This window comes from Urocitellus parryii, chromosome 13 (assembly GCF_045843805.1).
Source record: "Urocitellus parryii isolate mUroPar1 chromosome 13, mUroPar1.hap1, whole genome shotgun sequence".
Classification (NCBI taxonomy): Eukaryota; Metazoa; Chordata; class Mammalia; order Rodentia; family Sciuridae; genus Urocitellus; species Urocitellus parryii.
Window position 1 is genome coordinate 18200902 of NC_135543.1, and position 27034 is coordinate 18227935.

General features: G+C 36.5%; 1 protein-coding gene across 3 annotated transcripts in view; it reads right to left on the reverse strand.

Annotated features, from left to right (window-relative positions):
* The window catches only part of Wdr7 (WD repeat domain 7), a 326163-nt gene that overhangs the window by 226868 nt on the left and 72261 nt on the right, over window positions 1–27034 (reverse strand). For all 3 annotated transcript variants that reach the window (XM_026393174.2, XM_026393173.2, XM_026393172.2), the window contains exons 14-15: window positions 25078–25292; window positions 668–1437 (exon numbers count right to left, since the gene is read on the reverse strand). In XM_026393174.2, the coding sequence (XP_026248959.1) occupies window positions 668–1437; window positions 25078–25292 (985 nt within the window). The remainder of the gene's footprint in view (window positions 1–667; window positions 1438–25077; window positions 25293–27034) is intronic.

Consider the following 27034-nt stretch of genomic DNA (forward strand, 5'->3'; position numbering starts at 1 on the left):
AAAATAGGTATAGCTTTTAAAATCAAGATACACACAATTAAACACCACCAATTAAGTTAAAAGCACCAATGAGTTAGTTTTTGTAAAATACTTACAACAAAATCTAACATAGAGTAAGTGCTATATAATTATTTGTTTAAAAAAATTCTTGATATGGTGGTGAACTCTCAATAAAATATAATAAAAAGTTGTCTTCATAACCTGGGGAAAATAGAAACCAGCATGCAAACTAGATGTTCTAAAAACATTAATACAGTACTCTGGTTTTCAAAAATTGTTTTCTCTTTCCCTGCTGAAAAATTCAGATTATACTTACAAAATTCTGAAGCCAGTCACTGAAAACATATCATTCATTGCATCTGTGTTTGAGAAGCATTTTAAACTAGTACACAATTTTAAAATCATATTTATTCAAGAGCTAGTCTATATGATCAATTCCCATATTCTAAACCCCCTTTTAATAGCCAGTAAGTTTTTTATGTATATATAAAATTATATATATTTTATATATATGCCTTAAACTAAGCATTTTAGAGATATGTTTTAAAATTTAAAGGGGAAACACTGAAATGGTCTAAGTATTTAGAAACAAAAAAAAAGTAACAATAACAAAAATAGGTTTCTTTTTTAAAAACTTAAAAATAAAATCAAACTATCATGGTCACACCTGGTAGGACCCTTCTTCATATGGTCACCAATAAAAGTTGCATTGGTCATACTCATTAAAGTATTTGCCAAAGATATGATAGACAGGAGATGTTGGGTGGTGACTGCTCGGGATACTCCATAAGTCCCCTTTCCTACTCCCTCCATTGCTGGAAACTTCCTTCCTGCTTCTGCTTTCCCATGTGGTAGTTTACAAGCAGCCTGATTATACCCAGGCAGCATCAGTGACATATGACCTCCTCTGGATAAAAGGCCAAACGATACTGTACAGTGTGGCTTCAGCATTCCAAGGCGATCAAGACAAACTTCATCCAGAACTTCATTCAAACCCCAGGCATGAAGGCAGGACATGAACAATTTTGCAGTGTCCATAGTTAAGTTATATTCTAATAGGGTCAAGGGCTTAGATTTGCTGGCCCGATACTCAGGATCACTTTCTTCCCTTCTCTGCCTCATTATCTCTTCATCATCCTCTTCATCATCAAGGAGATGTTCCTTTATGTTCTCTTTGATAGTTTCTTTCACTTGTTGGAAGAGAACTGCTGCTCGTTTTCCAGTTAGAAAAGAGCCCCCTTTGTCTGAACTGCCAGATGCTTTTTGCAAATTCTCTGGGGAAATAAGCGCAGTATTCGGCCTAGAGGCTTCTTCAGTCAGGAGTTGAATAATCAACGCTTCCACATCAAAGAAAAGCACGTGTATGTCCGGGTCTGTGAGGTTTGTCTTTATTGCTTGAACCATCAGGGAGTTATGAGAATATTTAGGTAAATTCCCCTGCAACAGATATTTTTAAAATATGGTTATAATTAAAAGTGTTTAATTTTACTATTCATTAATGCACGATAAATAGCAGAATTAAAATGCTTTTTAAGCTGTCTTTTCAGAGGTTTATCTCATTAAAAATAACACTAACTTTGCAAATCAGCAGCAGCATGTTAAAGAACCATTTTATACAATTAGATCTGTATGCTGAAACAATCATAAAATTGTCATTAATTAAAAATCAGGGGCTGGGGTTGTAGCTCAGTGGTAGAGTGCTTGCCTACCATGTGTGAGGCACTGGGTTCAATTCTCAGCACCACAAATGAATAAAACAAAGATCCATCAACAACTAAATTTAAAAAATTTAAAAAAAAGATTTTTAAAAAATCAAAGAAAAAGTGTCTTATTGAAGCAAGGAGTCTCTTTGCTCATAGAAGAGATTAAAATTTGTTTCAATAACTTATGAGCAAATTCTGTCTCTATGAATGAACTACTGTTCTACCTGAAAGAGTTTGCTTATTCTGACTTCCAATCCTTTGACATTGCTGTACCACCAAATCCTTTCTTCGGCTAATTTGCCTACAGTCCCTCCCTGTTCACAGATTCCCTTCCGTCAGTATACAGAACATATTCAAGTCTTTTTTGTTGTTGTTCCAGATCCTGAAATGTTAATCTAACCATTCCCCTTCCATTCCCCTCCCCTTCTACTATCCTTTTTAGTCAAATTTAGTGAAAATAGTACAGTAAATCCAGCAGGAACTCTTCAGTCTTTGTCCTTCCTAATCAGTTATTGCTATTGTTGTTCTTCCTGAGAGACTGAGAATATAAATAAAGAGAAAGAATAAAAAACCACCTTATAGCATCCCTGAATCCCCAGCGACTGCCCCCAGAGAGCCAAGCTATCTAATTCTGACCCTTCCTCCTCCTGGCAGCCACCTGCTGGCTCATTATTCCTTTGGCACTAGAACTATATCACCTGTAAGCAGCTGCTCCCAAATTCCAGCAAGACCGGCCTCTGAAAGTAATTCCAGTCCTGTATTTCCACATGCTAGTAGTTGGATGGCCCACGGAGCCAGCCTCCTATTTAACACGTGTCACCTATACCCTCCCACTAAGCCTGCAGTGTCTTCTTAGTCCTCAAGAACCACTACTCCTTCTTACTGCACCTTCACCACAGAAATTCAGACCCTGGGTCTGCCGCTCAAGTCAGGCTGTACAGGAATTCATCTTGCCTTACCCCAAGGCCACCCCCACAGAGCCACAGACTTCCTTCTGAGGCACAAATCTAATCATGTCACTCTTCTGCCAAAAAACATTCCATTATCATATATTATTAAGAGAAATAGATAATAACAAATTCTGAAAACTAAATCAAAATATAGATGAATGTCTGATCTTGAGATGAGAAATGATAAGCATGCTTAAAATTCGCTACTGTAAAAACAATTGTTAAAAGGCAAGTAAGAAATAGAAATAAAATATGCCAGAAATAATACTAATGAAGTTATAATCTATACAAAATTTTTTAAGTAAATAAGAATACTAATTCCCAAATAAAAGGAAAAAGGGAAAAAACATAAAGGTCAAAGACAATTCACAGTAAAAGAAACATAGTCAATAAAAACATGGAAAACCTGCTCAAACTAGTTATCAAAGAAATTGCAGTTAAAATAACCACATCACTTATAAAATTTGTTAACAAGAAACACTAAAACCTGTATAGTGAAAATCAAATCAACACACAGCAGATGTGCAAGCTTTTGGAACAGTAATTTGACAAAATACTTTATGAATTCTTAACATTAACATTGTTTGAAACAATATGTGTATTTCCAGGATCCTAACCTAAATATTAAGTCAGAAATACAGACAAGGACTTATATATAAGGATGTTCAGTGAAGCAGCATCCTAATTTTGGCATCTGTTTTTTTAAAATTGGAAACAACCTAAATATATAATAAGGAAATAGGTAAATAATTTGAGCATAGCCATATGATAGAATGAATGTTGCAATCATTACAAATCATGCTTTCTAGGTATAGTTAACCACATGGCAAAAGGCCTATGTTCCACTTTTAAGTGAAATAAAACTACATAGTCACTTGCATGTTCAGAGTATAGTCCCAATTTCACTTATTTAACACTTAAATATATATGAGTATAGCAAGAGAGACTAGAAAGAAACAGCACACAAAATGTTAATTGTATTATCTTGTAGTGGAATTATAGAACATTCTGTTTGTATTTCTAATTCTTACATTATAAATAATGCATATTATTTTCATAACTAGAAAAATAATGCTCTGAAATAAAATGCATAAAGTTCAAGACCCATAGACTTGATAAACTACTTTTCCAGCTTTAATCAATGGGCTCCTACACCATAAAGAATTCTTCAAGTAGATCTTATCACTACCCCTTTGTATAAACTTTTCTGAACTGATGTTTAAAGGAGGATGGCATATAATTTTTTTTTAATCGAAGGATTGAACCCAAGGGTGCTTAACACTGAGCCATATCCGCAAGCCCTTTTTATTTTTTTATTTTGAGACAGAGTCTCACTAAGTCGCTTAGAATCTCATTAAGTTGCTGAGGCTGGCTTTGAACTTGCAATCCTCCTGCTTCTGCCTCCCAAGCTCCTGGGATTACAGGTATACCCACCATGCCTGGCTTAAATATTTTCATAAAACACTTAAACAACCTAAGTAATGTGATGAATTTATACTGCATATTAGTAAATATGAAGTTACATATAGGAAGTAAAAAAAAAATCAAGGCTTTCTGAGTCTTACTCTGTATTTAATTCACTCATTCTACACTCACCTCAGTGCCTATTATGTTCTATATTTGTGCAAGGCACTGAGGACAAAAAGAAGAGTAAGAAATGGCTTTTCTAGTCATGGAACCTAAGTAACAGATTGAATCGAATAACAGAGAATGACATGTAATAACAGGGTAGTATGAATGGTACTATAAAAAGAGGGGGGTTGCAAGGCACAAGAAAGGGACACAATGGAAAAAGTACCAACTCCACCTGGAGTGACCAAGAGCACTTCATAAAAGCGGTATGAAAGAGCACTCCTGGCAGAAAGGTAGCAGGATATGAAAAAGAACAAGGATCAGAAACATCACAGGATAGACACTGATAAAACCCACAGGTGATCAATATAAAGAATGCAAGGAATGCTTCCCTGGAGTATCAGGGGTCACATTAAGGCTTTTGAACTTGACCTTGCAGGCCCGGGAGCCACTAAAGAACTTTTCTCAGAATCATCAGGGGTGTTTGGGAAATACAGATTCCTGGGTCTGACATTAGACCTGAATCTATATGTCTAAGAATGTGCCAGAATCTGTATGATGAGTACTCCAGATGATCTGATGCAAGGAAGTTTGAAAACTACTATCCAAACCCTTTAATGGAGTAATATGATCAAATTCAATCATATAAAGTCTTCCACCAGCAATGACTACCAAAAAGGAGCTACAGCAGCGACAGGAATATGAAATGGAGGCAACAGAAGCCATCCAGGTGAAAGTGTGCAGTAGAGTTGAGAATGTAAACTGTGGGATGGAAGGAGATGCTGACCTTTTCTCACAGCACTGTGCTTTATACTGGCTTTTTCAAACATTGGACCTGCAAGCTACTCTTAATGCTTTGTACCTTCCAACACTAATGTCAGTGAATAACACATAAAATTATGTATAATAAGTGTATCATATCTAATATAACATCAGTGATATGAAAAATTATTGTTAATAATGATAGCTACTACATACTAAACCATTGCTACAGCCCAGGCCCCACGCTAGATATTATGGTAGCTTATGTCACTGCAAAAGGTAAAATACCACCTTATAACACTGGTAAGGAGACAGACCTAACATGAGGTAGGAACAACTAGATGAAACAAGGAGAACTCCACAGTGCTTTAACAGATACTGTTTTCCCAGTAAAGATCTGCAAAATTCTTTTAGCAAAGAGATAGGGATGATGTGGCACAAAGAATGCAAGAGCAAACATGTTTGGTAAAGAAATTAGTGAAGCAGCAAGAGCAGCTTAAAGTAAAAAGAAGGCAAGAGTGAGGACACAAGGTGGACCTCAAACTCTCTCATGACATGTCAGCCACACATGTGCCCCTTTCGGCACCCCCAGATTTTCCCATTTCTGTCTTTCTGGAGGTACTCCAGCAGATCGTCAGGTGCTTGGACTACTAGAAGAGTAGTCATGTGCTTGGACTACTAGAAGGTTATCTAACATCTGGTACCATGACATCTGCATGTGATTGTGTGAGAGTCCTCTTATCATTCTCAGAGCTACTGTTTGTGTCATTGTGCAAACCCTGAACTTACCAGTAACTCACAGAAATAGTAAGGAAAAGAAAAACACCACCAAAATGAAACAGCTGAAAGTAAAACAGGAGAAAAAAGCACATGAGCTGTAATCTCTGACAGGCCTGCAGAGCCTGTGTTACCTGACAAGTGGCTTCTCTAAAGTAAAAATCTTATTACAACAAAATCCACATGCCCAGCAAAGTTAACCACTGACCCATCTTATTTTCTAACTAGCAATGTAAAGTTTAATTACAGGTAAATGAAAAAAGTATCTATCAAATGCCAAGGGTCTCACCTTAATTATAGATACAGCACTAAGACAAATTCCTTCAAATCACTGTATATTCTTAATAATTTCAAATACAGGCTATCCGATCCAGGAAATATTTAACAGGAATGTTTGCTCTGTCACCTTTATTAAGAACCTCTGAAATGTGTGCTCTCAAATTCATCTTTAATTTATCATAGAAGAAAGATTAAATTCAATTCTACAAATATTTGTGGAGTGCCTATTATCTCCCAGATGCTTGGGAGAAAATAAAGCCTCTTACATTAATGAAATAGTTTCAAAACTTACTTAAAAAGAGCCAACAAGGAATCATAAGGTATAAGGTTCACACAAATGAAATGCTCTCAAATTACTAGTAAAACTCAATGATACATGCAAAATACACACATATGTTAACAGATACTTAAAAAGCTCATAAAAAGATATATTTGACATCTTTATTATAAATATCAAGTCTGTTATAACTTTATATTTTCTGTATGAGGAAAATACAGATCTGTCACTTCAGATCTTAAATAAGACTTAAAATACAACAGAAATGCAATGTTGGAAAACAGTATTGTGTTGCTTCCTCACCACTGAAAATCAAACCTGTGGCAGGCTATCATGCAAAGGATACAAGGTAAAATTGTTTCTCAAGTGAAAAAACCCAGGAAAATAACAGCACCATGATGATAGGAGTAATCTTTATTCAAGCATGGATATTTTTTAGTACACATACAAAACAAACATACACTAGATGCAATATACCCCAGGAACAAAAGGCAATAATTTTGAATCTGCTGAGGAAAAAATGTTGATGTTTCATTGTTATAACATTTATCACCATAATAAGTTTGAATACATTCAGGTTAAATCATGTCTGCTGAAACACCTGACAGCTTTCTCCCCTAAAACCAATATCATAATGTTGTAAAAGTCTTAACAAGGATTAATATTTTAAGTGCACTTCATTTATCCAATGACTAAAAGAGATTTAAAACACTAGCAATAATTTTACTCATTCACCATTCAATTCAATGGTCCTGATTTCAAAGCTTACTTAATATCATAATTTTCAAGACTATCCTTTTAAGTAATCTTGTACAATAATTTACTGTTTTCATGAACAAGTACTGAGTTCAACATATAATGAATGATATATATGGTTCATATTTCCATATAAAAATAAAAATAGAGTTGATTTATACCAGAAGGCTTTATATATATACATATACATATATATATATAATTTATATATATATATACATATATATATATAATTTTTTTTAATCAGAATCTGCTTTGAAACCAGAGATTAAGGATACAAAGAACTGGCAAAAAAAGTCCCAACACACACACACACACACACACACACACCTCTATAATTGTCAATCTTGAGTCCTGAAATAGAACAAAAGAAAATTTGTACTTGGCAAATCATAAATTTTCTATTTTGCAAAATGAATCATTATATATATATATATATATATATATATATATATATATATACTTACGATGCATACTCTAAAAATTTTTATTTCCTACATATTGTAAGAAAAATTTGTTTATTACTCAATGATCTTTTGTTAGGAAAAATAAAAGAACAATAATTTAAAAAATAATAACTTTCCCCTTGGATTTTGTATATGATATTTTCTTGAAGAAAATCCTTTAGAAGAATCTCTGAAATTCTGATGCACACTGATAAATATAAAAGGTACACTGAATAAAAACAAACTGATGTCTTAAAGTGCTTTTAAAATATTCTACAACCAATAAAAAAAAATAAAATATTCTAAAAATTACATGGGGAAAACCTCCCCATCTCCTAAAACGTATTTACAATATGATTTCAATAATGACTGTTTTGATTTTGGAAAAATGGAAGAAAGATAGGGAGGAAGGAAGAGAAAGAGAAGAGAGACTGGAGAGGGAAATATTAAAAACTAGGAATTATCAAGAAAATGTGTAAGATTGAAGTGGATATTTGGTGCCCTCTGCTGTTGTACTACTGTTAGTTAACACCAGTTGTGAGGGTAAATGAAGGGAGTTCTTTTCAGAGAATCCATTCACACTGAAATCAGATCATATACGATTCACTTATCTTGATTATTTGCTTTTGAATAAGATACGATTCCACAATTGGGTATAAATGACAACGTAGTCATATAGTTCATGTTAGTTCACTTCCTTTCATGTTTCTTCATTAATATCAAATACAAATAAACTAAAAAAGATATTTAACATATTAAAGGATTTTAACGTTAAAATTTATTTATAAATCATTCCATAAAAGTAAATTATAAGTATTAAATATAAAAATTTAGATCATGCCTTTTACAAAGAAAATATCTTCCAAAGCTATTTCTACCTGCATATCTTACTGCATAATAATGCATGAATAACATCCAGATTATATAAATATATTAATAGTCTTCTTATTATATACTCATTTACAATATAAATTGTAAAACAGTAGCATAGAAGAGATTGATTTTCTTTTTCTTTTCTTTTTTTTGGTACTGGGTATTGAACTCAGGGGTACTTGACCACTGAACCACATCCCCAGCCCTATTTTGTATTTAATTTAGAGACAAGGTCTCACTGAGTTGCTTAGCACCTCACAACTGCTGAGGCAATTCTCTGTTTCAGCCTCCCAAGCCACTGGGATTACAGGCGTGCGCCACAGTGCCCAGCCTGATTTTCAATTCTTCCCAAAGAGCCAAGTTACCAAAGCAACGAGGCTAGGAGCCCTTCTCTACTCCATGGACTTTCATATGAATCGGAAAAAATGTTCCCTAGCATCAATTCCTCTATCTTCCAATAAAAAAAGCTACCTACCTCAGAGAGGTTTTACAAATAGCTAATAGATAATGCAAGCAGTATTCTTCTCACTGGTTGGAGGGAGATAATAAAACCTGGCTCATTTTATCTTGAATGTGTTAAAAGTACACATGAAAATAGTGTTAAACCAACTGAAAAAAAAAAAAAAAAGAAATTGTAAAATCCCAAAGGTCTATTATAAAATACCTTCCTGGGTATGCCAAATCCCTGCATGCATCTGTAAAGGAATCTGTAAATGGTAACAAGGTGAGATTCTGGGAACCTCACTTGGTAAGGAAAAGTATAAGACTGAAATGAAAAAAATAATAATAATAATACAGCTCTAATCTACCCTAGTCACTGTTGAACAACCCCTAACTTCAGAAATATTGACACTCCATGGATTTAAATCACTTTTAATTTTCTCCTTCTCCCTGTCCCATTGGCCCACATCTCACTCTTCTCAGTATGCCAGTTCACCATGCCCACTCACATCTGCGCATGGTGCCACCTTTGCCTAAGACATCCGTCCACACTTTTCCTCCTGCTGTCAAGCCTTGTTTCTCCAGAAAAGCCTTCCCAACAACTCCTGAGGTTAGTTCATTTCCTCATGGTTGTGTCCCATGTGGTTCATACCTTAAGTAGTCTAAGGTTCATCAAAGGATGAATTGCACACCTGTGTCCCACACAGAGCAGAATTCCTCAGTGCCAGGGCCTGCTGGGTGTGGATGTGATTAGTGCATTCTACAACTGGTTCTAGCTTGGGGCCTAGCTTATGGTATGCACTCAATCTGTGTGAAACAAATGCATGAATCAATCAATCAAGAGTATTAAACTAGTATGTGTTGAACACCAATTGTGGTAATAAATGTTTTTAAACATCCTATTTTATTTCATTACAACACAATTATTCCAATTTTAAAGCTAAAATCAAATTGAAACTAAAAGGCAAGTCAGTCACTCAGGGTAACACAGCAAGTCAATGGTGAAAATATGGGAGAAATCAGGTCCCCCCCCTGTCTGCCTCATATTTCCCACGTTTTTAATATCAAGAGGTTCTCAGTCTAAGTTCTACAGAGATTTGTGAAACAGGAGGTGGAAAGAGAAAGGGTGAATGCACTCCACATTACTCAGCCCTCAAATACTGGGTTATTTATGGAAAGTCAACGCACACCTTGTGCTGAGCACTGGAAATACCAGGAGGAATATCCCATAGTCCTTTGAGAAGCTCTTAGTGAAATACAGAGTGAAGGTTCTTGTCAGGGTGATTCTGACACACTCCAGGGACATTTGGCAATGTCTGGAGGTATCATTGTTGGTCACAACTGGGAGGGGGTACTAACAGCATCTAGTGGAAAGAGACTAGGGATGCCGCTAAAAATCCTACAGTGCACAGGATGGTCCCCACAACAATGAATTACCTAGCCCAAAATGTCAACAGCGCTGAGGTTGAAACACCTGATATAGACAGACATGAAAACACACAGCAACTCACTTACATTTATTGGTACAACAGAATAAACACTAGGACAGAAACATAAACCAAGTGCCAGAGAATCAGAGAGGAAGATCCTTGGACCCTGCCTAACTCGGCTTTGTTAGTAGGGACAATGGTCACCAAAGTCAGATTCATGAGGTAATTAGGCAGGTGAAGGAAGGGGACATGGCACTCCAGACGCACCAAACAGCAAGTTCTATGTTCTCTGAAAATATGTGTGAAGGAGATTGGAGAACCAAGTTGTTTCACCGTAAAAAAACTAAAATCCTGTTTGTGCTGACAGATCCCCTCGTTTTGTCTTCCCCTTTTGTTTTCCCTTCCTCTTCCTTTCCACCCATCCTGCCTGAAATGATATCACTCTCACCAAGACTGATTGCTACCTGGTGTGATTGTGACCAAGGTTTGAATATGATTAAGAAAAAATAAAAAGAGACAAATGAGTGGAGACGTTAGTGGAAAGATCTTCGAATGTTTTGCCTGTTCCAACCTACTGAGGACAAGATATAGAATTTTAACCACAACCACGACATACGAATTATACTATCTCTACTTGAACACTGCAATAAAGTGTCTCCCTGGGATGACTGACTAATACATTTCCCTCCAAGGTTAATTTTAGGGTCTATAGTACTATGTCATATAAATCATCAAACCATCTTCATATTGGAAAAATTTTAAAACTTCACAATCATTGCCACTGACTCAAAGTCTTCCCGGCCATCCATCATTCTAGAAAATTTCACCATTCATAGAGTCCAATGATTTTCAAGTTCAGGTCCGAGGTCCTTGTTCATCAGGGGAGCTGCTTATAAAAGGAATCAAAGTAGGAGGGCAAATGGTGCAATTTAAACACTGAATCAGTAACAAAGGGAGTTGCTAAGGTTAAATTTGCTAATTATGCTAGAGGTACTATTTTTGTATTTTGCTATTTATAACTGTAAATTAGCATATGACTAGTTTTATGCAGACTTTCAGTATTCTAATTAAATGTCATGCTATTTGAAATGCAGAGTAATGGTACAAAGGTTTTACTGCACATGAACATATGAATATCCCATGGATGCAATGTTTTGATATCAGTACATTCAAGTACTGGCTTTCAAATGCTGTTTTGTTTTGTTTTGTTTTTTTTTTAGTTGCAGATGGACACAATTCCTTTATCTTATTTATTTATTTTCATGTGGTGCTGAGGCTCAAACCCAGTGCCTCACATGTGCCTACCCTTCATTCCCTTTTGTCTAATCCAATCTATACTACTGAGCCACAACCCCAGCACCCACCCACCTTTTTAAAATTTGTTCTTTTTAGATACATGTGACAGTAGAGTGTATTTTGACATACTTTACCTACATGAAGATGACTTTCCATCATTGTGGTTGAACATGACGTGGAGTCACACTAGTGGTATATTCATATATGAACAGAGGAAAATTATGTCCTATTCATTCTACTGTCTTTCCTATTCCCATCCACCTCCCTTCCCTTCATTCCCTTTTGTCTAATCCAATGAACTTCAAATGCTGCTATTCTTGCTTTTAAATTATAAGCTGATATTAGTTTCATCAGGCAGTTTGGGTTTTTTATGTGTATTTGTTTGTTTATTTGGGAGATGGGGTATCAGGGACTGAACTCAGGGACACTCAACCACAGAGCCACATCCCCAGCCCATTTTTGTATTTTATTTAGAGACAGGGTCTCACTGAGTTGCTTAGCACCTCGCCATTGCTGAGGCTGGCTTAGAACTCACAATCCTCCTGCCTCAGCCTTCCCAGCCCCTGGATTACAGGCATGTGCCACCACATCCAGATTGCATCAACAATATTTTAAACTATATTTTCCAAAACACTTGAACAGGCATGTTCAAGGCCTAGAGCTAGACCATATGCTCAATCACTGTTCCTGAATCAGTCTACCAAATGACACTACATTTTCATCCCAAGCTCTTCACCCCATGGCAAGGAGAAAAGACTGGAAGAATAGGCTTTGTACCACTTGAGACTGAGCCATAGTGACCCTCATACCTCCTTGGATGTCTCAGCTCTGATCCTAACCTTCCTGCTCTACGGGCCCTAACACCCAGCACACTTCCTCAACTTCTTCAGAACTGCATTTAGCACTAGCTGCTCTCTTTCTCCCTTCCTCTCTTGTCATGCAGACTTTTCACAAGCATCCTACACTTGACATTTCTATTTACATTCTTCCCATTCACTCTTTAGCCCTTTACAATTAAGCTTCTGCTACCAATGTCCTGGGAAGACAGTTCCAAAAGGGAACACTAATGACCTCATTGAAAAACACATTTCGACCCTTGGAAGACTCAATCAACATCTACAACATTTGACACAGTGATTCTCAACCTTTTCTGCAACTTTTGATTCCTTGTTGGCAGATTTGACTCCCACTGTTTCCCTTTAAACTTGTGTTCCTGAGAGTTCATCTCTGAATGATCTTGTCCACCTCTACAGTTTTAAGTGCCATCTGTATGTTGGTAAGGACATCCATATGTCCTATCATAACCCTCTATTCAAGTTTCACTTTTAAACTGCCTGACAGACATCTTGACACAGATAGTACAGAGGAACCTCATATTCATCATATTCTAACACACTCATCACTATCCCGCACAGAAGCCTCTGGCATTCAAAATCACTCAAAACCTGTGAATCCACTGTCCCAATCAATCATTAGGTCCCTTGGAATGCAACTCATAAATGACTCTTGAATTTAATCTCTCTTCTATGTTCCCTCTTATCAGTTTTATATACTGATTTTCATATAAAATTCCTTGTGAGGGCAGAATTCTAAAGCTAATTTTTAAAATAGCTTCAAGGCCAACGGGGTGAAAGATCAAGTTTCAGTATCCTCCCATGGTATAGGGACCATGCCTCATTCCCCACACTTGCCTCCCAGCCAGCCCTCAGCAACACTAGCTACACATTTCCACTTCCCTCTCTGCTTATGCTACCCATACCTCCCAGAACACAATGCAACCCATCTCCATCAGCTTTTACCTGTCTATATTCTACTCATTCTTTAATGTTCTCTCCTCCCAGAAGCCAGTTCTGATCACCTCCAGTCAAGATGGGTTTCTGCAATACTCTCTGCATCCTGCAGCCACCCCACTTCCTGTGGTGTACCGTGTGGGCCTGTTCATACTTCCTGAGAGTAAGTGTCATATCATACCCAAATTGGCTCTCCAGGCCTTAACACAGTACCCAGGAGTCAATGAATGTTTACTGAACTAGACTGATTCAATTATTTTCTAACAGAGGCTATAAAAGTCAAGAAGTTTCAAAATCTTTTATATGGTTTAATACAGAGCGGATTTTCAAGTACATTAAAAGAGAAGAAATTGCTTTTTCCTCAAAATACTAAAACATTAACATTTAGTCACAAATCTTTGTATTTCAATCAGATTAGTTAATAATACCTTCAAATTCCTAAATAGGAGTTAAAGTGTTATACATCAGGGCTAGAAAGACCCGGCTGCTTAGGTAAGGTCACAGGGTTTAATCTACCTAGTATTCCCATTCTCAAAGCAATCTACTATTTGATTTATAAGGTGAGATGGTGAGAGAAATTTCTGTGCTGTGCCTCACATACATTCTACAACGATCTAAATTTCTTCATAGTATAGTGTGTTTCTATTAATAATGAATTTCCAAGGAAGAACAGAACTGATCTGAATTTAAAACCATCGCAGAAGACCACTTTTCTTTGGCTCAAAACACAGAAAATAATACTTAATATGAACTACAAACAACTGTTATGTCCAAGTCATGAGCCAATATAGCACTACAATTATGGGGTTTATTAAGTTTCAGAAAAGATAGTCATCTTGGATATTTGGTGGGTTTTTTTCAATCATAATAAATCCAGTTATGTCTAATTCAAGGATCCTTTAAAAACCCCTGGAATTAGCCTCCCCAAAAAAGTAAATACAAATTAAAAATTTAGTTAGTTTTGAGAATTTAGTTTTATTGCTTAGTAGAATAACTGGTTTTACATTCATAGTAACCTAAACTCATTACCTTCAAACTAAAGAAAAAGTTGGTAGACAGTTAACCTGAGTTGGAAATTTTCAAAGTACTCATCCCTAATTCTAAGAAATATACACAGATGATGCACAAACACATGTAAATGAGCATATACGCTCTAGCAGCCTGTGTGCAGCATACTTTTCTATGTGTGTGAGAGTTCTATAAAACTGAATTTGTATTTTAATGGAGAATTTGGAGCAGGTGTCTGACTTGGGTGGGTGGAGGGAGGGCCAAATGAATGCTGAAAGATCAGTTACAAGGTATCATCTGAAAAAAAGATTATGAATTAGGATGGTAAAGGCAAAGAGAAGACTGCTTTCAGAAGTAGATAAAAATGATAAAAGTTCACTTTGGATTGATTTCCAAAGGAAAAGGGTCAGATAACACCTATGATTATTAACATCTACAATGGAACAAATGGTGACATTTACTGGGACAGAGAAAGTGCCAGCAAACTTTTTCTGTAGAATCACATGCCAAATAAAGATTGAGGGTCATACAAGGTTTCTGTCACATAACTCTGTTTGTTCTTTTTTTAGATATTTATTTTTTAGTTGTAGTTGGATACAATATCATTAATTTATTTTTTATTTTTATGTGGTGCTGAGGATCGAACCCAGGGCCTTACCCGTGCTAGGCGAGTGTTCTACCACTGAGCCACAACCCCAGCCCTATACTCAGTTTTTTTGACTTAAAATGTAAACACTATCCTAAGTTCAAGGGCCCCACTTACTTGTAAACTACTATTTGCAGACTCTAGATACTGCAGAACAATGTGGAATGGAAGGATCCAAAAATTAAGAATTCAATTCCAATGAAGTTGAGGTAGAAATTTAGGATAAAAAGAGAGAAATACTAAATCTTAAAAGAAATACCCACTATCCATTGAGATGTAGAAAGCACAGTTGGAAATCTTAAGCAACACACCATTGGCCCATACCCTTGGCCCATGCCCTTATAAAATGAAGGAAATATGCAAGCACAGGGAAAATCGGCACAAAATTGTGCAGCTCTACCCTGAATCTACCTCCATTCCAGGCCCTGATATAGCCCTTCTATAAATATTGGAACCCCAGCCAATTCATGGCTCCTTCTCACTCTCAAGACAGCCCACATTCTCCCCTGAATGTGTTTCTACCTTCCTAAATAAACCTGTCTATGCCTTTGTTTGTCTGGCTCACGCTAAAATTCTTTCTGTCACATATGCTCAGAACCCTGCTGGTCCTGAATTGAGTTCCCCTCTCCTTTGGAACTCCTCGGATCCTTCTCCAGAGACATCTCTCCTCCAGTGACAAAATTAGTTAATTCATGAGTTCAGTCTAGTGAAAGAGAAAAACCAACAGACAGAAAAAGCTCTGAAAACTTCAAGCAGGACAACACCAAAAAAAAAAACCTCACCTGGATACATCATATTTAAATTGCTAAAAACCAAATGTCACTGTAAAAAGTGGAGATGAAGCAAGCAGTAGGACCATACCAGGAACAAAGAAAACAGCAAAATTCTGAAAAGTCTTGCAGGGCTAAAGAGAAAACTGAATATTAAAGGGACCAAGATCCCAAGGAATAGGGTTGGGGTTGTGACTCAGCGGCAGAGCACTCGCCTAGCACATCCAAGGCCCTGGGTTTGATCCTCAGCACCACATAAAAATGGATAATTAAAATAGGGGCATTGAGTCCAACTACAACTAAAAAATAAATATTAAAAAAAAAGGAAGACAAGGAATAGATTCAAGACTCGACAAGAAAAAGCCTTGTTAAAATACTCTAGGCTCTCAGTTGGAAGTCCTGGAAGACCACACCATAGAAGTGGAAGTAAAATCAGAGAGGCAGAGATTTCAAACACTGGTCACTCAACCTTAACTCAGGCTAGTCCCCCAACTGAATTAAGTTGACTAGCTTTTCTTCTGTTTCACCAGAATAAAAGGGTGAGTCCTCTCTAGAAGAAGACATCATTTGAATGCAATTACACTTTTTAAGACTTTATAATGTTTTGTGTTTAATAAAAATGCACTGGGAATGGTGTGGTGGCGCATGCCTGTAATCCCAGCTGCTTGGGAGGCTCATATAGGAGGATCCTGAGTTGAAAGCCAGTCTCAGCAACTTAGTGAGATCCTAAGCAACTCAGCAAAACCCTGTCTCTAAATAAAATACAAAACTTGGCTGGAGATGTGGCTCAGTGGTTAAATGCCCTGGGTTCAAAATGTACTGGACATTCTAAGAGATTAGAGCATATGACTGAAAACGCAAGCAATAGAAAGAGCCCCAGATGCCACAGACATTAGAATTGGCAGACAAGGACTTTATATAAACCAGCAAGGTGTACACATCCATCAAAACACCACAGGTACTGTTACCCAGTGTACTGCCTATAGGACCTCCCAGAATTTCTACTCGACCCTAATCTCGTTTATCTTTGAGGACAGGAGCAGAAGGTTAGAAGTTCCTCTTCAGGAAGGCTAGCCCAAACCAGCTGGATCTAGAGATGGCTACAAGAGTGACCACCAGACAATAAAGAACTTCATTGTAACCCAACTTCCATACTAGTGGCACACCTACCAGTTGCCATGACAGGAAGCACCTGTGGAAGAGGGAGAGGAGCCACTATACTCACACTGGTTTCACCCTGGAGGGCTGACCTAGAGCTCCAGAAATGGTTGAGAGAAGAACCTGACTGCAAGTTTACATCTGGAATAAGGAGCCTGACCCAGGGCTCCAGGAAAGGTGAGAGGAACCCCACTGGGAACAGACTGCAGTTCTCTGGTAGAGCTGATTTAGATGATGTCCTTTGTTTGTGTCTCCCTTCCTTGCACTTTCTTTTGTCTCAAACAATGGCTTCCTCTCATCCTTTGCAATGGTCTTCTAAAAACTTTCAAACTTCTCATTAAAATATTTTTTACTTCTGGATAGCCTTGACCAGCTGGATCTCATCACATCCATCTCATCCAGAAAGTGGGAAAGAAGGAAACCCCTGAGTGGGCATCTGGGGTAAAAGCCCATAGTAGATACCAAGCTAAGGCAATTTTTTTAAATATGTAATTCATATTCTTAATTTGTTCTTCTTAATTTGCCAGGCAGCACCCAATGTATGGGCTCCCCTCTTCTGGATATCTGATCTGAGTCAAACCAGAAGGTGTGTTGTGGTTTCATGTAATTTTTAATGAGTTTTTGTATATTACTTTATTAGTCTGTGTTTGTGATAACTAGCTTGACCGAGGCTAAGGGATTTGATGGCTATAGCAACAGTCCTATTAGAAATCCCACCAATTCTTGCTCCAGCCACCAGATAAGCTTCTTTAAAAAAGTCCTGAGGGCTGGGATTATAGCTCAGTTGGTAGAGTGCCTGCCTTGTATGCACAAGGCCCTGGGTTCAATCCCTGGCACAAAAAAAAAAAAAAAAAAAAAAGTCCTGAATACAGCAGTAGACACAATTTGATTAAAACTCACCAGGTAAACTGCCCCTAGAGTAACTAGAAATAATTAGCAAGGAGAAAATAAAATTAAAATTTTAATTTTTCTTTAATATAAAAGAGGGTTAGATAAAAAATAGGGACCTAGGAATGTGGATCAGGGGTAGAGCATTTGCCTAGCATGAGTGAGGCCCTGTGTTCAATCCTTAGCACCACAAAAGAGAGAGAGAGAGAGACAGAGAGAGAGAGAGAGAGAGAGAGAGAGAGAGAGAGAGAGAGAGAGACACAAAAACAGTTGAGAACTCAAAAGCTATAGAATGTTTTCCAAACATGTATGAGGTCCTGGGTTTGATCCCCGGCACCACCACAAAAAAAAAAAAAAAAAAAAAAAAATCTCACATACCAAGATGGTAGATATGGTAGATTTAAACCCAAATATATTAATTTTAAGATAAATATAGAAAGGATAGCAGAGATTGTCAGTGGTCACAGCAGTTAGCCAAAGAATAACAGAGATAAGAGGCTTATAAGAAACAATTTAGGGGAAAAAAATCAGTAGCTTAGTAAGGAAGAAGATATGCATACAATGTTTTATTTACAACTAATTCTAAAAACACAATAGAGTTGATTAACATTAAATATATCCTTAAATGCAAAGTTTCCTATTTATAAATTAAACTTTAAAAATATTGTCTCCTCCCCACCCCAGAAAAAAATAATTTAATACTATCTACATGGTCTGGACATTTCAGGAAATACACATACTTTAATAGGCCAATAATAACAGAAAAGACAAAAATCCCTGGTTGCTATTCTCAAGTTAAGACGCAAGCATTCAGAAAGTAATACAAGTTCCAATTATAAAGACCCATACAACATTTCTCTGTTGTTATGTCAGAGGTTAACAGAATATTTAAGCATCTCTATATCAAATAATTACCTAAGCTAACAATAAATATCCTGCATGTTAGAAGAACATGATAATTTTATTACTGGAATATTCTAATATCTCTCAATATTTCTCACAGAATGGAAGGTGACAAATGATTTGGCAGAAGAAATGTATTTCTTCTCTTACAGTCATAGATGTTTTCTCAAGACTGGTTAGTCAAGTCTCCTAACTTTATTAAAGATTAGACAATGATTACTATAATATAAAATTTTGTCCTAGTAACCATTTGGAGCAACCAAAACTGAATTTATATATACTAAAAAGCCTATAATGGATATATGATCAACACACTCATATTTCTATTAAAATATTCATTAAAGTTTGGGGGTAGAATGTTAAGCAAGTTTAATTGATTCTTCAAAGGTCATGCGTATCATAAGAATTCTACTAAGGACAAAAACAGTTCAGTAGACAAGGCCTAGGATCCTACACACAATGTCGTTTGCCTTGTCCCTGTCTGTACCTTACAGTGCCCTTTTCACAGTGAATCAAAAAGTCAATTCCATCAGTAAAAATTTTTTTACAGAATGAATTTTGCAAGCATAAAACACAGAGTATGTTCTTAGTAGGTTACATTTGACTTCTAAATTCCATTCTCTCACTTAGTTACATAGAATACAAAGCTACTGACCTTTGCAAATATAGCCCATTCATTTTTTTCAGGCTTTTGACTAATTAGACAACAGAGAAAGAAATGTAAGGTGAAAGAGAAAAAATCCTAGTCATTTTTCAATTTCTTCAACCTTGTCATTTTTCCATACAACTAGGGTGATTCTGATTAGTACAACGAAGCTCCAGATGTAAAGGTGATGAACAGAAAATCACACACACCTGGGCTAAGAAAAGAGTTTCCAGGGCAGTAGGGCTTTCTAGTTTCACTGTTAAACCTTCTGACCCAGACATTTCCCAATATCTCCTCCCAAAAACCAGTGTCTGAGGCAAGTGTTTCATGAGAAGACTTGTCTAAAAGATCACTTGATATACCCAGACCGTCCTCTTATTCTATTCATTTATATAGTCATCAAATACTACCATGTGTAACCTATGCTTATGTAGTTATTTCTCTTTTAAAATCTTCTCTCTCCCAATCCAGTGCACTATTTAGGCCAGATGTTGTGAGGATTAAGAAAAGAAGATGGCTCTGCCTTCAAGAGATAACAGCCACTTCCTTCCTTTTAGCAGACATCACTGCCTGCTTCTGTCCTCTTCCACTGAAAATAACTTAGTATGGTCACCTCCCTTTCTCATCATTACCAACCTCAAGGAAACACACTCCAGTTACAGTGAACTCCCCAACCACACCAAGTGCTTGTACAATGTTCTACCAGTTATGTCTCTAGAAACAAAGATGTTCAGTGGCCTCCTTGACAAAATATAAACTGTACTTCTAACCATCACTGAAGCTACCACCCTGTCTTTGTCCACCAAAAGGAAATTTCTTTCAGTCTCCCTCACTTCACCTCAGATTTCCAATTTCTGACCCAACTAACTCTACAAAACAGCTCTCCTAATGATCACCAATGGTTTTCCTAATTACTAAATCTAAACACTCTTTTTATAGTTTTTAATTCTTTTTTTTTTTTTTTTTTTTTGGTACCAGGCATCAACCCCAAAGGCACTTAACCACTGAGCCACATCTCTAGCACACCCCCCTTTTTTTCTTTTATTGACAGGGTTTCACTAAGTTGCTGAGGCTGGCTTTGAACTTGTGATCCTCCCCAAGTCACTGGAATTACAGACATGCACCACCATACCCTGTGTGGTTCCCAATTCTTAATATTATTTCAGTTCTCTGATCAACTACTGATCTTTAACTACCTTTACAAAGGTTTGTTTTCGATTATAGGTGCAATCTAGAATTTTGCAATTTTTCTTTCTCTACCTCTCACTGGCTCATTTTCCTGCCACCTAAACAAACATACCATCTTCAAATTTATTCACCTTCCATCGTGTGTTCCTCAGTGATATGATCATCAGAACATAGGACACAAAAGGCATTTCTGAGGGGGTTTCCGTGTGTGTTTGTGGTACTGGGATTGAACACAGGTGTACTCTATCACTGAGCAATACCCCCAATCTTATTTTTCAGTTTTTGAGACAGGGTCTCAACATGTTGCCAAAGCTAACCTGAAACTACAACCTCCTACCTCAGTCTTTGAGTAGCTGAAATTACAGGTGTGTTCCATCACACTCAGCTTTTTTAAAGTAACTCTTAAAAGATAATTTACATAGAACTTACAGTCTTTATACTGAAATTTTTTCCAAGGCTTTGCAATGTGTTAACAACAGTAAAAATATACTAAATTAAATTTACTCATTCATTTCTTTTCATTCATTAATCTATTCAATAAACATCGACTTAAAAACATTCAGTTGACTAATAGAATAATCAAGGGATAAAGAATGAAATAAGGGGCTGGGGATGTGGCTCAAGCGGTAGCGCGCTCGCCTGGCATGCGTGCGGCCCGGGTTCGATCCTCAGCACCACATACAAACAAAGATGTTGTGTCCGCCGAGAACTAAAAAATAAATATTAAAAATTCTCTCTCTCCTCTCTCACTCTCTCTTAAAAAAAAAAAAAAGAATGAAATAAAATAAGGGAACAGAGAGCCTTATAGGCCAATGTAAGAAGTTTGGGTTTTGTTTTAAAGGTGACAGGAGGTCTTCGTAGGTTATTTGCCCAAGGTCACTCATAGCCAGCAAGTTACAGAACACAAACATAACCCAAGCTCTTAACCACTCATTTTAACTGCTTTCCAAAAATGAAGCAAAGGCCATTTCACAAGAAAACTATACCCACAATTCTGAAGTTAATAATGTTGTCTTCAAATGCAGGGGTCAGCAAACTATGGCCCATGAGCCAAGTCCAGCCCACCTCCTTGCCTTTATGAAGAACTTTACGGGAAAAGCCAGCCATGAGCATTTGTTCACATATTGTCTAAGGCTACTTTCACACTCTCATGCAGAATTAAGTTGCTATGACAGAGATAACCCACAAAACTTAAAACATTTACTTTATAGAAAGTGTAGGTCAATCCTTGCTCTATCCAGCTGTTTTAGGTTCATTTTCTAGAAATTGGGGACAGCAATGACTCACATATTTACAGGCAGGTTAAGGAAGAGAGTACATCTGGAAAACTCTCATGACGGCCGGTACTTCAAAATGTAAGCAGCAGCCTAATAAATGCTCTGCACTCCACCATTTTTCTATGAAAAAATAACCTTGTCCCTGCTCTATCTCACCATCGTGTCACTTCTTTCTTGGAGGCATTTTGCTCCCCCAGCACACACACCACCTCCCAATCCTGACCTAGAAGAAGTAGGGTGTTTCCTATTATAATCATCCTCAAAGTCTCTTCCACAGTGTGCACATTTCTCATATCAGCCATTCTCCTTTCAGCCCAGCTTGCGTCTCTGAAATCATGTTGAATGTCAAGATCTTCTGCTGCCCATTTGTGGAGACATATTCATTCAACTTACACAATACCTTATAAGCCATTCGCTCTTTTGCACTTCAACCGTTGAATCATATTTCCAGTCCCATTACTTCTCTCCATATCATTCCATTTAATTTCCCATATCAACATTTATTTCTTAAAGATATTAGACATGACAAAATACTTCTTAAACAACAAAACACTCCTTTCAAACTATTCAACATCCTATCATCACCCAATGATACATCCTCAGCTCTGCTGTGAAGTTCTTCCACAATATGATTCCAATCTACACCTCCAAACAGACCTTCCACTAAATTTCCTGAGCCCTTCCCATGCTTCTCTAGTATATACCCTATTGTATGTAATTAGACATGTAGTAACACTAATGTTAGGTAGTTGTAATGCATTAAGCACTGAAAATAATAAGAAGAAACACTCAATTCTGTCCAGTCTTAAGAAAGATAGATAGGAGTTCAAACGCACACATTCTTGCAAGGATTCAATGCAGTAATAAAAATAACATAATACCCTTTTGGTCTCCTGGTGAGAAAAAAAAATCATAATATTGCAAATTATTCATTCCTGGTTATAAAGTTTTATATGACCAATATAATCAACATAATTAGCAAAATAAATATTTGTTACTTCTAAATAAGCCTGATTGCTAACAGTATTCTAACAAGGCAAAAGCAGGACATTTTCTATAGGGTTTCCCAATAAAGTCTTTACTTTCCACTGAAAAAAAAAACACATAAAGAATAAGATCCAATATCACAGAGTAAATTTTTCTAGGGCTCTTGGTGATGATTTGTTGTTGTTCTTTTTTTAAAATTGGGTGGGGTTTTTTCTCCTGAGGTTAGAAAGCCATCCACAGGACAGCTCTTTAAATATTCCCCTCAGAGGGAGCCTCAAACTCAACATGAGAAAATAGTTAAAGAAATCCCTAATGGTCCAGTCAACATACATTTTTCATAAAGTGATTATCCTCCTGCAGCCTCAGCTTCCTAAGCCTTTTCCCCTTCCATAATTGTTTTCCTGGTAGGCCAGGCAACAATTACCACTGCTACAAAACTGAGGAGATTCACAAGCAATATATTTTACAATACATAAGTGTAATGTCTCTGATATCTGGTGCTTTTATCACTAATTGCACTATAAAATGCGCTATTAAAACAGGGACAAACAAGATTGTAAAAATCACATAATGGACCATGACCACTTACAAAAGGCATTCATGAATGTTACTGTACCACTCTCTTTTCTCTAATTTTCCAGTTATACAATTATTTTTCTGAATTTTTATTTCTAGGAACACCATCAAGAAAAAGAATATATTTGGGAACTTCCTAACATACACACATGCTCTTGAATACATTGTTTTATACATTTGCTCAAAATTAAAATCATATAGCATGCCAGACAATATGCTACAACCCCTGATTTCCTAGGGACAGATATGTAGTTCCTTGAAAGAAATGATGGGCACAACAAATGCATTTAACCTGTGATTTCTCCTCAAACTCTAGAGCACAGAACTGAAAGCATGAAGAACAAACAGATGGATTTCACAATCCAATCTATGAAATATAGAACACAACAGAACCAAAAAAACATTTATTTCCTGGGGAAGAAAAGAATGATCAAAGGGTGATATTACTGGAAGTTACGGGAGGATGCGGATCAGTGGAACTGTCCACTACTCCGTGTGCTATTAGAACTCACTAACTCGTGGCTAATGTCAAGTTTGCTAATGAGCCTTTCAACCCCTTCACTATTAACTCACTTGTCTAACTATTTAAAAAATGAGAATCATGAATAAGATAGAATTAGCTGGGTGTGATGGCACATGCCTGTAATCCCAGCGGCTCGGACAGCTGAAGCAGGAGGACCACGAAATCAAAGCCAGCCTCAGCAACAGCAAGGTGCTAAGCAACTCAGTGAGACCCTGTCTCTAAATAAAACACAAAAATGGGATGGGGATGTGGCTCAGTGGTTAAGTGCCCCTCAGTTCAATCCCTGTTACCACCCACCACCCCCGGGAAAAAAAGGAAAAAGTAACAAACATATTTGTACCATCCATAAATAATTCCAATGAATATTTAGATGGGATTAGAATTTCAAGTGGTGATTCAGATGAAATACTGTAAGTTTCACTTATCCATTACTAGAGACAAACTCATTCTAATAATACCACAGAACACAAATCCCACAAACCAAATAGTGGCTAGTTTCTAGAAAGCTAAAGACAGGTATGCAATTAATGAGCTGGGATTGCTTGTTTTTTTTAATAGGACAATCTTCTGCTAAGTGAAGTAGAAACTTCTGCTTTGTAAGTACTTATAAATGTCAGTTGGTAAAGTGTGATTGAGCTTGGGTCTGACTTTCTAGACTTGTGCAACTCTGTCATACTTATTGTCAAATATTTTCTTAAATCATTTCTAATGACCAAAACCTTACTAAAATCAAACTGTAATTTTAAAAGAAATGATACATCACAGTTATATATGTCTTAGTTGTACCCATTGTTTTTTCTCACTGGGGACATTAACTAGTGCTCAACCTTTCATCAAAGACTATTAGAAAATATAAGACAGATGATACATATAATGTTTGCTCTAATTTCAGAAATCCAAGTTACTTCAATCAGAAGAAATAATTTTTCAGCAGAAATAATTTTTAAATATTTACATAGTAAAAATAATTTACTTTTTCGAAATGTAAAATAGTTGAATCATTCCAAAATTTTGCTGGACAAACTTAAAAAATCAGAAGTTTATTTTCCATTAATATTATCTCTCAAAAATTATTCTCTAAGACATACTATAGGTATGTTACAAAATGCAGTTAAATGGGGTCTACATACTTGATGAACACACAACAAAACTCACCTTGTCAGATGCCTCAGAAGCCAAGAGGTTAGTTGCAAGGGTTTGTAGTTTGTGGTGGGCTATATTTTTAAGGGCAGCAAGACTACGTCTTGTCATAGCTTGTTTGAGGTTGACTGCTGGGTGACTAAGTGAATCTACTGCAGCAGGAACTGCTTCATCACAAGCATTTAGTATCTCTACTGCTGTTATCCCCATCACACAACGATCCAAAGCACCTGGGAGGCAAATACGTTCACATGTCACACAAGACTGTAATTTTTTTTTTATTTTTTAAGAAAAATTTCTATGTAGAGATGTAGTAGCAGTGAATTCTAGAAATATCTTCTTGTTTTTCTTTTCTTTAATAATCTTCCATGCAGATTACCTCAGTCTAACACAACCTCCCAACAAGGTCAAGTTCAGAGCCAAGATTTTGACAACCTCCTTCAGGCTTTTTCCACTCTATTCCTATTTCCCAGGTTTCCTTGATTACCCCTACATCATTACACTATTATAAACATTAAATAAGATGACCTGAATGTTCCCCAAGTTGTACATCAATATTAAACAAAAATACCTTACTAAAATGCATAATTTTTCAAACCAATAAGCAAATTTCCTTGTTTTGTCTCTTTTTCTTTTTTGTTTGTTTGTTCATTTGATTCTTGTTTTTCAGTATTGGGGATCAAACCCAGACATGCATGCTTGGCAAGTGCTCTCCCACTGAGCAATACTCCCAGCCCCCAGTCTGAAATTTTTTAAAAAATATTTTTTTAGTTGTTGATGAACCTTTGTTTTATTTATTTATATGTGGTGCTGAGAATCAAATCCAATGCCCTCACTCTGCCACTGAGCTACAACCCAGCCTCTGAAATTTTTTGATTCTTACTCTCACCACCCAAATGTTTCCCAAACATTTCTGAAAATAATTACTACTTATAACTACTTCCAAATCTTCATTTGGCCTTCCTTTCCACTTACCTCCATTTATGCAATTCTTGTATAAGTTAGCACACACACCTCTCCTTCCTAGATAATGCAGGGTTGTCACCTCTTTCACCAAAGCCCTCTGAACCTTCACATAATGTCACATTTCCAATCAGCTGTTCTCTAATTGTTTTAATTTCTCCCTTTTCTGCTTTATTTTTTCTATAACACTAAATCCAATTAACACACTGTTTATTTAAAATTTCTGATTTGCTTCTACCCACCCAGAACTGTAAACTCCACTAGAGGTAGAGAGTGTATATGTGTGAGAGCATGTGTGTTTATATGTACATGCATGTTTGTACACATGAATCTGCAGAAACAATAAGAAAATGAAGTTCAGCTGTGTCAACATGGAATAAAAGCCACAATATATTGTTATTAAAAAAAAAAAACAAGGTTGAGAACAATTTTCATAATTTAAAGGGGGGAGGAGGAATCCTATAGTTACAGTAAAAAGTGATTAACAGGGTATATTTACATAGCTGAATTACTAGGAATTTCAGGTTCTTCTATATGATCATTTGTAATATATTGATATTTTATTATGTTTTTAAATATCATGGGAAAAGTAAGATTACTTAAGTAAGTTAAAATTAGATTTTGAAAAAAAAATACTTATATTGTTTCAAATGTCTTAAAGTTTAACAGGAATGAATTTAGAATTTACTTTTCTAGCCCTTAGTTCTTTATTAAATGTTATCTGTAGTTATAATAGAAGAGACTTAAGTGACAGTTATTGTTAACCCAAACGGAATTATTAATCAACAAACAAAAAAACATACACTATAAGCCAAGCGCCAAATATCTAATTTGCCTCTTTTTGTCAAGTTTATACTTACTCCTTGATTTTGACAACTATTTCCAAAGTCGTTAAGTGGGAACAAGCAAAGGTAGGTGTCCATGATGGGTGTGAGCCATGGTGGTGATGAAAGGGCCTGCAATGGCTCAAAGCCAGGAGGTTTGAGCCTGAGAGGGTCAAAAGGGTAGC